The 16,033-nt window shown below is 43.2% G+C and overlaps 1 protein-coding gene across 6 annotated transcripts; it reads left to right on the plus strand.

The window, feature by feature from the left end:
* Positions 1-278: 278 nt before the first annotated feature.
* TMEM171 (transmembrane protein 171) lies at positions 279-15,631 on the plus strand. Of its 6 annotated transcripts, XM_054004435.1 has the most exons (6): positions 694-825; positions 6,243-6,333; positions 6,806-6,908; positions 7,404-7,499; positions 8,548-8,689; positions 15,352-15,631. In XM_054004435.1, the coding sequence occupies exons 3-6, from the start codon at positions 6,869-6,871 to the stop codon at positions 15,578-15,580; spliced, it is 507 nt and encodes a 168-aa protein (XP_053860410.1). In that variant the 5' UTR covers positions 694-825; positions 6,243-6,333; positions 6,806-6,868; the 3' UTR covers positions 15,581-15,631. The 6 variants fall into 6 exon arrangements, with proteins under 6 accessions (XP_053860408.1, XP_053860410.1, XP_053860405.1 ...); XM_054004433.1 differs by lacking the exon at positions 694-825 and adding an exon at positions 279-436 and having other exon boundaries at positions 6,806-7,499; XM_054004430.1 differs by having other exon boundaries at positions 6,806-7,499.
* Positions 15,632-16,033: the final 402 nt, after the last annotated feature.

The following is a 16,033-nucleotide window of genomic DNA, read 5'->3' on the forward strand; positions in this document are numbered from 1 at the left end:
ATTTATAGTCCTTTTTATCTCCTAAAAATACTCCCATGATCCTAAGGGTTTTTTATTTGCATGTTAGTCCCAGAATGGCAGCGTGAATGGGTGGGAGACCAGTTATCTCCAGGTAGTTTAGGAAAAAACAAACACCAATTAGCTAATTAACATTTCAATATCAGTACTTAGCTAGAGTTAGTAGTTGTGGTTTTTTTGTGGGTTTTTTGGGTTTTTTTTGTTGCCATGGGAACTAAGAAGGCCCTGCTCGCATCTCTGGGGAACACGTGGAAACTGTTCATTACAAGAAGTTCCGAAGTGTGTGGAGTATGGCAAGTGTTGTTATGGGACTACTCCAGGCTCCTGCAACAGAGGCTGGTTTTAGTAATGCCAAGGCTGTGGATTTAATCCGTGTATGGGCCATTCACTGGAGAGGTGCACCTGATGATTCTTAAAGGTTCCTTTCAACTCAGAATATTCCGTGATTCTGTGAAATGGGAAACGTGGCACTAGCATCCTGAGGGAGGCTGCTCGCCTGCCTAATCTCGAAACCGCGGGTATTTCAGGGAAAACCCTTGACTTTGGCCACGTAAATCGGACTCCAGAGCTGCGTGCGAGCTGCACCGACACCGGCCAGGCGACCTCCCGGCCGCCGGGAGCGGCGGGCAGGCCGGGCCGGAGCCTCGGCCGGGCGGGGCGCTGGGCACGCGGGGGGCGGTGCCGCCGCGCCCGCTCTTCCCCGGGGCGGCTCGGCTGGGCCTGGCCCGGCCCTGTCCCGCGCCGCTGGCCGCAGGTGCTTAAATAGCGGCCCCTGCCGCGCTGCTGCGTCCTTCGCGCCGCCGCTAGGTAAGAGGGGGCGCCCGGAGCTTTTCGCCCACCGCGCTTTCTCGCTCGGTCGGCCGCGGGTCCTGCGGCTGTGCGGCCATGTCGGGGCGGGAGGGAGGCAGGCAGAGAGAGAGAGAGCGGACGGGCAGCCGCCGGCCGGTCCCGCGGGGGTCGGGAGCGGCCCGGGCAGGCGGGTCGTCCTCCGGCTGCCTCCGCGAGGGGCCGCCGCGGGCGGGCGGGGTCGCGTCGCGTCTCCCCGCTGCCGCCGCCATTCCCGTGTTTTCACTCTTGTCCAGTGTGTGTGAGAATTATCCGGGGTGTAAGTGTTCTGTCTTCTCCCTGGAGAGCCCACCGCTCCCCACACTGCTTCCCCACTGCTACCTCTAGGCCATCCCTGAGTGAGCATGGAATATCTCTGAAGGGGCTTCTGCAGTTATTCTGGCGTGCAGTACTCTCGTGGATGATGCTGGCGTAGAGCTGGGACGGCACCGGTGAGGAGGTTCAGGTGCTGCTCCGTCATGAGAGAGGTGGTGGAGAGGTTGCCCTGCATCGCTTCTTGCTCCAACATGATGCGTGTCAGCTTTTGGGGCATGGTTCATCTTCCTGAAGATATTACTGTGACTAAGAAGACTAAGTGACTTAGAATAGACTCTGCCTGATGGGCTGGTGCATGAGGAGGGGTATGCCATGGAATGCTACTTTTCCTAAATGGAGTAGAGCTTAATTGCTTGTCCGTTAAATTGTCTGGCTTAATTGTCTGGCCCCAGGCTAGCCTCAGGAAACCGGGACAGGATGGCTTTAGGTAGCTTTTGGAGCCCTGCATCTCCCTGATGGTCACCATGGCCTGTCCTATGGTCAAAGATCTGTAAGTCTTTTTGTCTTGTGCCTTTTGCTGCTTTGAGATATATCAGCTCCTTGGGACAGACCTTCCTGTGAAATTCCAGAAACTGCTCTGTCATGTGTTACCTGTTTGAAAAACATCAGCTCTGGTGTTAACAGTGACTGTTCACTTTATCCCTAGTCTCCCTGCAGGTTCTCCAGAATACAGGACCTGCTTTGCCACAGCTCTTGTGTGCCACTAGAGTGTCATGTAAAAAGCATCCCACCAACGAGCCTGTGACCCTTCAGAGCTCATTTTTGAATCTCTGTGCTGTCCTAGTTGCCTGCATGGCATCTAGTCAATGGGTTACTAAGCTTTGCTTTGCAAGCTCCTCGCTGTTTAGAGAGACTTTTGGGGTCCACCTGTCCAACTGTGGTGTTAGTATTCTTCCTGGTGAAGTGAGTAAGGGACATTTGTAGACCATCTTTCACTTGTAGCCTGCAGGGACAGGAATTGGCAGCTTTGCAGAATGCAGTTCTGGCTGGCACAGTCAGAATCCCTGATTTATGCTGATGTGTGGTAAAAAAGATCCCTGGTGCACATATCTCTGGAGAGTGGCAGGGTTCATCCCACTCTCTGGAATTTCCTACTGCAGCTGCTTTTCAGTACTTCTCCAAGTGGCCCCTGCCCCACCTGCAATGATCATAAATACCAGCACAGCATTACTTTTCCTATACTGTAAGCTGAAATAATAATTTTGTTGACCCTTATGGGCAGAGTTCTTGTGGCATCTACTCCCAGCTTAGGAATCTTTATACATATTGTTTAAATCTTGAAATCTTTTATGATATCTGAGTCTTACATTCTGCAAGATAAGAGCACTATCAGGTACTAATTAGTGACTACATACATAAGAGACCAAATTGCATGTATGTGGCATCTCAGAACTTGTTAGTGCTTGTACTTTTGTTTCTTAAAAGTAGAAAACTGAAAGTTCATCCTGTTGGGCATTTCCCACTAGCTCTTCAAACAAGTGGTTAAAAACACTGTGGAGAGGGAAGAGTGTTGGAATGAAGGTTGCACATTACAATTTAGTTTAACCACAAGCTCTACTCATGGATGAGTGTCTCTGAATGCCACGTTAAGAGCTCAGGTGGAAACTGGGATTTAATGAAGAAAATGCTGTGGGTATAGGAGCAGATATGAACAAAGAAGGAAATTCAGACACAGGGAGCCATTCATATTTTGATATGGAAGTTAAACTGACTGCAGTTGAGAGCATTTGCTTGACCAATAAGGAGTCATGGTTTAATTTGAAACCTGGGGAAAAAAAATAAAATATCACAAAAATAATCACAGTGGCAACTTCCCCCTAGTGGTTCAAAACTTGGAAGCATAGGTGAAAAAATAGAAAAATTCAAGTCCTTGAAAAGGATGGCTTATAAATTCTAATGGGATTTCCAATGTGGACTACAACTGGCAGAGAATTATAGTTTTTGAAATAACACAGACTAGACCTGAAACTTCTGCATTAAATTGTGTGCTTTTGTAAGCAACAAGAGGGGGAATGGGACCTACTCTGGGAAGGATAAAACAGAGTGGCAGCAGTGTTTTAATTCTTCCAGTGCTTTTCTTTTAATTCTGTTCCTAAATTCATAATGTCTGCATTAAGCTATCAAATTTCATAATAATAAGGTCAAATAAATTCATAGCCCTGGTGTTCGCAGTGGAAATCTTCAAAAATATGAACTCTGAAGGCTCAAGAATTGTAGTGGAAGTATTTTTAAATTCCAGGAGTTGTCCATAATACGAAAGTTGTAATACAAGTGTTACACAGAAAAATGACAAGAAATTGTGAAGTTATTTTCTGTTTTATATACCAGGCATAGGTCTGACTTGGATAGAAAGGTAAATCACTATGTTATTTAAGTTTATAACCAGACTTCTTTATAAGCTATGTTTCCAGTTCCCTCTTCCTGTCATACTTAAGGGCCTCTACACTACTGGATTATGTTCTAATGGATTCTGAGATGATATTTCCATGTCTGCTTTCAGACTTGAGTTTAATATGAAGGGAAAATTCCTTTGCATCAATATGCCTGTGGAGATATGAGATCTAGTGGCAGTATTTCAAGCACATAGACAATAAAATACTTGCCTCTTTGTTAAAATACTTTTTCTTGAAACACAGGAAATATATTTAATCTTTCATTGAGTTTTCTGATAAAAATTCATGGTAGTGTAAATGGAAATTAGTCCTGCCTTGGATTTTCCAGCATAAAATCTATAGCTTTCATCTTCAAAGCCATAACAGGCTGATCTGAATATTCCTTCTTTGTGGCCTGAAAGAATGAAGAAAATGTGTACATACTTAATTTCTGATGTGTGTTTTAACTTAATCTCATAACAACAAGATTGGTGGAAGAGAAGCAGGCATTGTATTGGAATAAGGAGTACAAGTCTCTAGACCTTTCTTTGTAATGGATATATATTTGAGTTTACTTTTTTTTGCCTTTCCATTATCTTATTTTGTTTTAATTTGCTTGTATTTAAGACTGTGTTTTCTTCCCTAGAGGGAACTGCAGAGAAAGGATTCAGAGTTCTCTGTACAGTGTTGGTGTTATAATGTTTAATGTGCCTCAGCAGAAAAGTATCTCAAGATGGTTGTGTCTGAAACCAGGCTTTGCTGGGATTTATTTATATGTGTGTGTGTTACAGAGGTGTTTTACTCAGCTATGTGCATTTAGTAAGTCAGGAAACTTGAGAAGTTCAGATAATTTATGAGAATGGGGCATATGCAGTTATCAGAATGAATTTTATTAACTTAGCAAAGACAACTGAAATCAAAGAGGTGATCATCCCAGTCTGTGCTTTTCTGCCCAGCAGTAGAGCCTTCAGACGGACTTCAGCTCATGTAGTATTGAAAGTGTGCTGGGCTAAAGGTCCTTCGTTTGAAATAAATCAGGAGAGGTTAATTTTTTAGGGTTTTTTTCTTGTTTGTTGTTGTTTTTGTTTTTTTTTTTTCTGTGACTTGCTGTCCTATCTTTAGTGCTCTTTATAACTTTTTTTTCCCTCAAGAGTGAATCTGACTCTTCTACTAAGGGACCCTCAGCAGTTTTTCAAATGGATCTTAGTAGAGGGTTCTCAGTAGACTGAATTCAAAACACTGAAGGAGCACTTAGCAGTCATAGTTTACAAGTTAACTGTGCACAGTAATGGGATGCATTAAGGGATGGTCCCTCAGTTTTGCTGTTGAAGATGACCAGCTACAAGACTTGGTTGCTTCTTACAGTGGCCACCTTGCTGTATTTCCTTGCCTCTCAGATCTTGTGCTTATTGAGCCTTTCACCTGCATGATGTAGTCTGCTTTCTCCTGTGCTCTTGGGGGTCCTGGTTTGATGTTCAGCAGTAGAATGTGTAATAGTTTCATCATTCATGTATCTGCTCAGCCAGTTCTTTAATTGGGTTCTACTCTTAAAAGTGGCTGAGTAGTGACTCAATAGATTGTCTTGCATTGCAGGTAAGTAATTATGTGTTTGAGTCACTAGTGGGTTCTATGTGTTTTGTTTTCATCCTGGTGGGCACTGCAGTTACTGGGGAGTGACACAAACCTCGTTGTGGCTGACACATGTTCAACAGCTTGCTTACAGAAATCACAAAATACCTCATTTTTCTTGTGGAGTAAGTGTACTGGAGGCATATGTAAGGAGGATCCAATCTAATTTGATGTTTTATCTTCATCTGAATTAGAAGCAGGACAATAGAAGCTGGTAGAGAAAATGCTGAAGGTTAAGTAACAAACAGCAATAACTAAGCAGATTCCATGCTTCCATCCATGACAAACTCCACCAGTCCCTACATATTGGTTTTTATGTGGCCAAGACATAGGTGAAATTGTCTGTCATGAGAGACTTCTGATTAGGGGAAGAGGGCGGTGTCAGAACATGCATGCATAGGCATGCAGCACAAGCATGCCTATCTACTTCCTACACTTGGTAGGGAACAGCTTTCTCTTGGTCTATCCATGAGACTTATTTTCCATAGTCTGAACTTTCCCTGCATTTCAGGTTGGCTTTTGATGGATATTAGCCAAGATTTCCATGGTTGCTAGTCACCATCTGGTGGCTGGTGTCCATCTGGCTCTGTAAGCCAGAGTGTCAAAGTAGCAGAAACTTCCTTGTAGGTAACAGAGCAGAGTTTATTTCTTTTGTACTAGAGCTCACTGACTGGAACTCTGTCCTAACTTTCAGTCAGGCTTCCCTTGCCCCAGTAAATCCACATATGGCTGATTTGTTATCTGTTTTACCAGAGGGGCTGTTATTGGCCTCAAAACTGTTTTGTTTTCTTCTATTTTACTTCTGAATCTAGAGTCCTGTGGGCTCAGAAGCCTTCTGGGAGTCACCTTCATTAATTTATTTTTAAAGATCTTTCAAACAAAGACAAAGTTCTCAGAAGTAGGGGGAGTTGAAAGGAAATGTAGGAGCACTATGCTTACCAACTCTCACTATGAAATCAGACTTGAACTGGTCTTTGGAATGTTTTTTTTTTTTTAATTTTCTTTTTTTGTTTTGTTATTTCAGAATGGAACCAGAAATAATCTCAATATTTGCTTTTGCAGCAGCACAGGACAGGAAGCTCATTGAAAGAGAGAAGCAGAGAGGTCTTCACTACCTTTGGAAAGAGAAGCAAGATTTATATGCTTTGAGAAGGTATGTAATAGAAGATTTACTTGGTTAAGAAGTCCAATAGTCATTGCTCATTTGCATTAACATGCTCTCTCTCATTCTCTCACAAGCTGTCACTTCCTGCAGTTCAACACAGAAATTTCCTGTAGCTTTCTCTTTTCATGGGGAAAGCTAACCTGTCCTTGTTCCAAATACATCCTTTCAAAATAAGATCCCATTAATCATAAGACTGTTTCTCTAAAGAAACAATTAATTTAGCTGTGCAACAGCAGTTACAGTATGTTTAAGTCAAACTGTAAAACAAGTTCTGTCTTTCCATTGGCATTTAACATCAGCAAACTTGAGTAGGCCTTGTAATCCATAGTGGAGGTACTGCAAAACAGACAATACAGGAGCATACACAATAAAGGCTGAGTAACAAATTTGAAAGTAAGAAATATAATGTAGCTAATCTTGCTGGGTTGTTCTTTTAGTTTTTGTATTTTCATTTTCACAGATCTACTGTAGTTTGCTGCCATTTAATTCTAACAACTCATCTGCTTGAGGAGAATCTGTTGTAATGTATCCAGTGGTTGTTCCTGCACCAGGAGGTGAAGGAGGTAATGGACAACATGGGAAACTTATTTTTTTCCTTTTTGTTTTTGGAGCTGTGTTGCTCTGTGCTGGATTCCTTCTTTCAGTCTTTATTCTCCAGTCGTGTCCATCTGGAAGCTTCAGTGACTGTAACGAGGTCCTTAAGGCTGCTGGGCCAGTGCTGGCTGTAACCGGACTGGTTTGTGTTTTACTGGCACGATCAAGGGCCAGGGTGTATATAAGACAAAGACAATTGCAAAATGAGCAGGTGTACAGCCTTGTTTTTTGTCGTGGGAACTGTCAGTTTGCCCAGTTTCTCATATTTGGATTCCTGTTTTTAACTAGTGGAATGTTAATTAGCATCCTGGGCATTTGGGTTCCTGGTTGCAGCCCTGGCTGGCATACAATACAGCTCAACCACACTGGCACTTCTGACATAGACCTCCAGGGCTGTGGATTCCTGTCACTTCAAATCTTGGGACCTTTGATTGTGCTCACTGGGTTGTGTTTCTTCGTGATAGCTCATGTTAAAAAGAAGCAAAACATAAATACCAACCTAGAATCCTGTGAAAGTGAAGAACATCCTCAGAGCCCTGAATCTTTTCAGTTTACAGTAGGTGAGTAAAAAACATTGGAATTTTACACTGGGAATTAGTGGGGTTTTTTTTTCCACTAATAATTTATGTCTGGCTATTACTTAATTATTATTATTACTTAGTATGAGCTCTAAGCATGTCAGTTCTGCCATGTCAGGACAGCCAAAATAGAATAATGTTACTTTGTCTCATATGCTTTCTGTATGGTCAGTTCAGTTACTTTTCTCAAAAAGGCAGAATCTCTCTTTGGCATAAAAAGTAAGGTCTGACTGTGTAAAGCATCATAACCTGGCACAAATGAGTCTAACCCCAATTCTGTTCTCAAACTGTGTAATTGACACCACAGATCAGAGACTTCTATTACTATATTTAAGATCTATTTTATCTTTAAACAGAAGATTCTGATTTGTAACCAATGTACTGTATTTTTAAAATTTTTTAAATTGTGGCCACATTCTCAATCGTAAGAGATATAATTACGAGTTTTAAACTCTTCAATTACAGAGTGGAAATTGCTAGATTTTTTGCTGTACAATATATTCAAGTAGTGAACTGTGTATCAATAGTTGTGGTTAGTGTGCCTTGAACTACAGGTAACTTAGTAGGGAAACTGTCACAGCGCACAAAATCAATTCTCAGAGCCATTAATGACTTCTGTTATAGCACTGCAGTACATATGGAGAAACCTTAGAATGACTTACTTTATTTTTGGGAGGGAAGCTAAATACTTTCCTATCCTTGAAGTGTTCCAGCAGTAACAGTGTGCTTTGCACTTCGGCTTCTTGTAGACAGCCAACCATATTTGTGTCTCTTAGCTAGATAAACACTCCCCCTTGTCAGCTGTATTGTCTAAATTAAATCCTTAATTTATAAATATGCTGCATCTTTATTTTGGGATTATTGAGGTTTTGAGTCTACCTCCAACCTACTCCAACAGCCTGGAATGTATCAATTCTGTATGTAGGATCATTTATCTTAAAAGCTAGGCAAGTAGAAGTTATAGGATGCTGTTAGTATAACCAGAGGTGCTCAGTTCTTCAGAGGTAGTAATTGGTGTTCTTTCCCCTAGGTGATGCTGTGATGGTATTCCCACCCCCACCACCTCCTTATTTTGCTGACCCTATGTCACCAACTGTGACTCATTGTCTTATGTCAAATGTTCTGCCTACAAGTGAAAATCCACCACCATACCACTCTGTCTTCAGTGATGGGTAAGATTGTTCATTTCTGATTTTAGAAATCTGAGGTGTTTCTTTAGGTATCCAAGACCCTGTTCTTATATAATTGCTGTGAATTAACTACTAAGCATGACAAAGTTTTCTAGTGCATAACTCAACTTATTTCAGATAATTTACTTGAATTGGCATTAAAATACTGTTGTATACTAGGGGAACTACAAACTGCAGAGTGTCCTTATGAGGATTGAATTTTTATTATGACTGGAAAGAACTTCTGAAGTTCTTAAATCAATGCCCCGTAGTAGATTTCTCCCACAGATTGTCCAAGAGAAGGTGCCACTGACAGCAGTGTGGTAGTGACGCGATATCCACATTGCCAGATTTTAGGAGCCTCTGTAGAAACAGAGCTGCAAGTATTTTGTGACATCTACCCACAGACACTGAGAATGTTACTTTATCTGCCAGTGTGTTCAGTTCTGCTGTGTCCCTTATCTCTGCCTTGGGGAAGGGAGACCTGCTGTGCTGGTCTACCTTGTTCCTGCTGTGGCCATGTGTTGAGATGAAAGGATTCCTTGATATCCCAGAAGGCTCCAGCATGCTGATAAGAGAGACTGCAAAGCCAGTTTCCTTTCAAGATGTTGTACCTTACCCTGGCAGCCATTCCTTACATACATGGATTATAACAGAATTGCCCGATATTGACACCACCAGACTCAGGGAGCAGGAGCTGCCAACTTACCAAAGACTTGCCTGTGCCACAAGAATTTGCAGGGTTATTTATCCCTTGTGAGTTACCACCAGTAGGCTGCTAACTTGATGGTAAAGGAGGTCACTGCAAGGGCCACATACTAGAAGTCAGAGCTAGGTGTCACACGTCTGGAGTCCTTAACTTATTTTCAGGCCCTTAATGATTCAGAAATTACTTGATATAATATCTTTAGAATGGTCCTACATCAGCCTGGGTTTCAGCTGTGAGTCAGTAAAATTATGTGGCACTATCATTAAATGTCTTTAATTCACAAGACTGTGCGTGCAACATTGTGTCAACTGGAAACTGGGAAGTAAGCGCTCTAACCAATTTGTTGGGTTACAAAGCCAGGTCAGTTTATTAGCAGTGCTGGAGGAATGGGTAATTTTCCACACAGCATGTATGCTCAGTAACCTAATAGACCTGGTTATTGTCTTGAAACTAATACATATTCATCACATTTCCTGGATACATATATATATGCTATTTATTTCCACGGGCTTGTTTGGATATGGTTCCAGATCGTCTGATGAATCTTTTTTCCTTGAGAGTATCTCAAATCAGTCATCAGGTCATAATGTACTTCTCTTACTATTCTTTTTTCTGACATACAATCCTTTTTCTCAAAACTAAGTTATCAGCTACTACATATTAATCACTGATATAAGGAAGCATTAACTGGAACAAGACTTACTAGTCAGAGATGTAGGGAATTAACAATAGTCTTTGGTTTTGTACTAAGCACTGTATGGGACAAAACTAAGCATTAACCGTGAATACAGGGATAGTACAGTTATTACACTAAAGTTAAAAGAATTTTCCAACATGTTCCCCTACTGCTGCATAAGACCTCTTACAGAAATATAACCTGTTTGGTAACAGTTGGAAGCACCATCACTGCTGTTGATGATGAGTGTGTGGAAAGTTGTCTGGCAAGAAAGGACTTGGGAATGGTTGTCAACACCACCTAAACTTGAGCCATCAGTGTGCCCCCGAGGCCAAGACAGCCAGTTGCATCCAGGCTTGTATCAACAGTAGTGTGGCCGGTGGGACCAGGGCATCTAAATCCTCTGTTCAGGGAGGGTGGGGACAATAAGTGGCTTGTTCCTGGCAAACTATGGAGTGGGAGGCAAAGATTACAAGAACAAGATGCTTGCAGGATCCTCTGCTTCTGAATCTGGAGTGTGCTGGCCACACTGGAACACACTTGCAGTCTTATGCAGTTGAGCCAAGGGCTTCTAAGATAACAGAAGCCAGGAGGAAAACACTGGAGAGCTATCTCAAAGGAACTAAGGGATGTTCCTCTAGGAAGCCAGCATCTCAGCTAGGGTGCCTTTACACCAATGCACACAGCATGGGCAACAAACCGAAGCAAGTGTAAGCCACTGTGCTGCTGGAAGGCTATGACTTTTGTTGCCATTCCTGAAATTTTGTGGGATGAATCCTGTTTCTGGAGTGTGATATTTAATAGCTGTTGGCTGTTCAGAAGAGACAGGAAAAGAAGTAGAGGCAGAGGGATTACTCTTTACAGCAAGAGGTGGATTGAATGTGAAGAGCTGTCCCTGAAGAATACCCATGAGCAGGTGGAAAGCCTGTGGGTAGGAGTCAGAGACCGAGGCAGCAAAGGGAACCTTTGGCTGGGGTCTGCTACAGCCGCCTGACCAAGGGGAGCCCATTGACCAAACCTTCCTGCTCCAGCACAGGAGGCATTGTGCCCGAGGGTCATGTCCTGCAGGGGGATCTCAGCCTCCCCAGCAGCTGTTGGGAGAGCTGTGGCAATCCAGGAGACTCCTGGAATGCATGGAAGATAACTTCCTGAGCCAGGTGACAGACAGCCCTGCCAGAGGGAATGTGTTACAGGATCTGTTGGTCACCAATGCAAGCAAGCTAACTGGGACACCAGGACTGGAGGCAGCCTGGGCTGCAGGAATCATGCACTGGTGGAGTGTGCATGAGGGATAGGGCTTGGGTAAGGAGTAAAAGTTCAGCTCTTGAACTTTAGGAAAGCAGACTTCCAGTCCTTTGGGAACCTAGTCAGTGGGATCCCCTGACAGACTGCCCTCAGGGACAAGCGAGTAGAATATCTGGCTTCTTTGGCTCTGCCAGAGAGCTGGTAGATCTTTAAGCAACTCTTCCACAGAACATGAGAGCTGGCAATCCCCAGGAGCAAGAAATCAGACAAGGAGGGCAAGAGGCTGGCATGACTGAGTAGGAACTTGCTGGTCAAAATTAAGGGAAAGAAACCAGGACAGGTGACCTAGGAAGAGTTTAGTGATGAAGTACAGTTCTGTAGGGAGGTTGTGAGGAAGACCAAAGTAAAACTGGAACTGAACCTGGCAAGGGACACAAAGAATAACAGGAAGGGCTTCTACAGGTACAGTACATTAACCAGAAATGGAAGGTCAAAGAAAGGATACCCCTGATAAACAATACTGGAAAAGTGGTGACAGTGGATGAGAAGGCTGAGGTTCTCAACAACGTTTTTACCTCTGTCTTGAATGGCAACCTTTCCTCCCATTCAGGGGTGGATGGACAGCAGGATGGGGAACTGAGGGAGCAAAATCCCTCCACCGTAAGAGAAGCTATGGCTACCTGAGGAACTGGAATGTACATAAGTCTGTGGGACCCATGATCTGCATCCCAGAGTCCTGATGGAATTGTCAGTAGATGTCAGTCATCTGTAGTTGCCAAGCTACTCTTCCTGATATTTGAAAAGTCACTGCAGTCAGAGCAAGTCCCAGATGACTGGAAAAAGGGAAGAACATTGTACCCACCTTTAAGAAGGGTAGAAGGAAGGATACTGAGAACTACTGACTCATCAGCCTCACCTCTGCCTGGGAAGATCATGGAACAGATGCCCCTAGAGCTGTGCACATGTGGGACAGGGAGGTGATTCAGGACAGACAACACAACTGCACCACGGGCAGATCCTGCCTGATCAAGCCAGTGGCCTTCTACAATGGGGTGATGGCATCAGGGGACAAGGGAAGGATTACAGATGTCACTTATCTGTCATTTTACTGTAAAGCTTTGGCACAGTCCCCCACAACATCCTTCTTTCTTGACTGGAGAAAGATGGACTCAGTGGGTGGACTGTTCAGTGGATGAGGAATTGGTTTGACAGTCACATCCAGAGGGTGGTGGTCAATGGCTCAGAGTCCCAGTAGACTTCATTGACAAGTCGTGTCCCTCGGGTCCATATTCAGACCAGTGTTATTAAATATCTTATTAGTGACTTATATGGATGGATTTGCAGATGACACCAAGCTGAGTGGTGTAGTTGTCAAATTTGAAGTATGGGTTGCCATCCAGAGGGACCCAGACAAGATGGAGAGCTGGGTCTATGGTAATCTCATGTGTTTTAACAAGACCAAGTACAAGGTACTGCACCTGGGTCAGAGCAACCCTGGTACCAGCACAGGCTGGGGATGGGCAGATCACAGCAGCCCTGCCCAGAAGGACTTGGGGGTGCTGGGGGATGAGAGGCTGGACCTGACCCAGCCATGGGCACTCACAGCCCAGAAAGCCACACGTGTCCTGGGCTGCATCCAGAGCAGTGTGGGCAGCAGGGCCAGGGAGGGGATTCTGCCCCTCTGCTCTGCTCTGCTGAGACCCCACCTGCAGTGCTGCATCAGCTCTGGGGTCCCAGCACAGGAAGGACATGGAACTGTTGTGGTGAGTGCAGAAGAGGCCACCAAGATGACAGAGGTCTGCAGTACCTCTCCTGTGAGGAAAGGCTAGGAGAATTAGGTTTGTTCAGCCTATAAAAGAGAAGACTTCAGAGTGAATTAATTGCAACCTTCCAATACCTGAAGGGAGCCTACAAGAATGAGAAGGACTTTTTGTGAGAGCATGTAGTGACGGGACAAGGGGGATTGGTTTTAAACTGAAAGAAATTTTAGATTGGATATTAGGAAGAATTTCATTACTGTAAGAGTAGTGAGACACTGGAACAGGTTGCTCAGAGAAACTCTGGATGTCCCATCTGTAGGAAGTGTTTAATGCCAGGTTAGAAGGGGTTCTGAGCAACCTGGTCTAGTGAAAGATCCAAGGCATGGGAGGTTGGAAATAGATGATCTTCAACATCCCTTCTAACCTATAGGCTATTCTGTGATTCTGTGGTTCAGTTGTGGGTCCTTCTTGAGAAAGACACTGATGTTCTGGAGTATGACAAAAGATGATCAGAACAGCTGGTGAAGGATCTGAAGCATAAGTCACGTGAGGAGTTGCTGAGGGAGCTGGAGTTTTTCAGTCTGAAGAAAAGGAGGCTTGACTTTATAGTTCTCTTCAGTTGCTGGAAAGGAGGTTGTGGCAGGATGGGGATTGGTCTCTTTTGCTACATAACAAGTGGCTGAACAAGACGAAGTGGCCTTAAGCTGTGCCAGGAAAGGTTTATCTTAGCCATTAGGAAGGGGTTTTTTTTTGTGGAAATGTTTGTAAAGCATTGGAACAGTGGTGGAGTCACCATCCCTGGAACTGTTGGGAAATCATGTGGATATGGTTTCATGCTGGTGTGGATTTCTTTGTCTTGTGAACATATGTACACAAAGAGGCAGTTTGTTGGGATAGTATATAGTGGAGTGGATAAAACACCTCAGGCTTGGATAAAGAACCCAAGTCTCACCTTGCCCTGTGGTGTTTTCTGATGGGCCTGCTCTAGCTGTTGCCCTTCCATGTTTCCCAGTGTCCTCACAGAGACCTGCTGAGCTGATACCACCTGTGGGTGTTTCGCTCAATCATGCTCTCTCATGGCTCAGCACTTGTTGGCAGTCAGGGCATCTTGACTAGTGCAAGTTGCTTCCCGAGCACTTTAATGGAAGAGAAGCAATAGCCTCATTCTTCATAACAGTGCTGTGGTTGAAGATCCCAAATATGGCAGAGGATACCCATGTGTTGGTAGTTACTGGACAAAAGTGATTTGCCTCTTCAATCCGTTGCTCAGTGTTCTGTCAGCAAACACTGTGCTGCAGCCTGTGCTGGATGAGAGAGCTGTTAGTAAGATGAGTCATGGTCTCATCCCAGAATTGCTTGCATTCTTCCTGCAATCTGTTACACAGCACCTTAGCATTTGTCTTGTAGTATTTCTCTCTCCTTTGAAAACCCTCATAGACCAGTAACAGCATTGAAGATGAGGTGACTGTGCTCTGTATTTGTGCTCCTCACTCAGTATTTATGTGGGTACAGATATATGAGTCAGCTCTGGGAGTGAATCATGAGGAGCAAGCAGGTCTTCCCTTTCTTTGGGAAAGAGCTGAAGCAATATGCTGAGGGCCAGCTCCAGGGTGAGATGAGCAAAGTACCAGAACAATGTGGGTTCAACCAATTTTGATCCAGTTATGCTGGTTAGAGGAGGACAGGAAATACTTGGCTGCTCACCTTGAATGTCACTGGGAACTTTGCAATCTGGTCATGTCTAGTCGCTTCTGTTTCTCCAGCTATGAGTGGGAATATGACTCCTTATGTCTGCCGTGGATTGCTGGAGTGCCTAGTAGACATTTGATTGCCTTTCATGAAAAATCTCAAAAGGCTAGGGATTATGATTTTTTTTTTTGATGCAGTTCTAAGTCTAGTAACTGTCTTTTATAGAAGGGGACTGTTTATGTGATACACTACAAAAGGGATGATACATTAGGAGCTAGGGATCAGAAGATTTAGTAAGATTGTGAAACAGCACAGCCAGAAGCAGCTAATACCCATAAGCCAGGCTGTGACTGGTGATCTAAAAGGTTAGAAGGGAGCTTGTTTTGCCCTTCCCCTGAAATTAAAGACTTTTCATATAAAGAGTCATAATGTGGCCCACAGAATGAAATCTTAATGCTTGTGCAAGTTCTTTGCTTCAGGGATTTTTAAGAAGTGTGTGCATACATGTATGTTTATATAAATCAAGTCAAATTTCACTCACTGTAGATAAATGAATTATGCTAATATATAGTTTTGTGTTTTATAGAGCACAGCTTGCTGATGATGAAAGAACAGTTGCTGTTAGAGACTGTGAATCCATACATACAATTTCTGGAAGCAGCTCACCTTCAGATATTTTACCAATGCTATACCTTTCTTCTGAATCACCGCCAAAATATGAAGAGAAAGTGTCAATAACAAATAATGAATATTTGCCATCTTCTTCCTTATCTTTTTCATCTATTTCCTTAGCCACATCTGACACCAGCTCATAAAGGACTGACAGTTCACTTAATTTTTAATAAAATGTACACAGAGATTTACAATTTTTGAATTTATTTACATTTTGTAATAAAAGTAATAATGTTGGCTGTGTCTAATTTTTCATCAGGAAGAGTAAACAATGAACTTGGATTTCAAGAAATACTAGAGAAGGCTGGGCCTCTGCTAAAGTAGTCTGAAGGGAGTTCACTGCAAGAACATTAAACACTCATCTTGTTCTGCTACAGCTTCAGTTTCTATTTATAGCTGTTCTTTTTATAATAAAGCTACTACTAAGTAGAAACCAGCTTTTTTGATTATTTCAATTAAATCTGTTTGGAGCTTCAAAGAAAGAAATAATTAGGAAGTGTTTTTTTTCTATTTTTGCATGACTTTTGTGGAAAATACTTGTTTGCAAAGTTATGGCCTTTACAAATACTCAAGGAGCATTCACATATAGAGATGTT

The sequence above is a fragment of the Vidua macroura genome, chromosome Z (genome assembly GCF_024509145.1).
Source record: "Vidua macroura isolate BioBank_ID:100142 chromosome Z, ASM2450914v1, whole genome shotgun sequence".
NCBI classification, from domain to species: domain Eukaryota; kingdom Metazoa; phylum Chordata; class Aves; order Passeriformes; family Viduidae; genus Vidua; species Vidua macroura.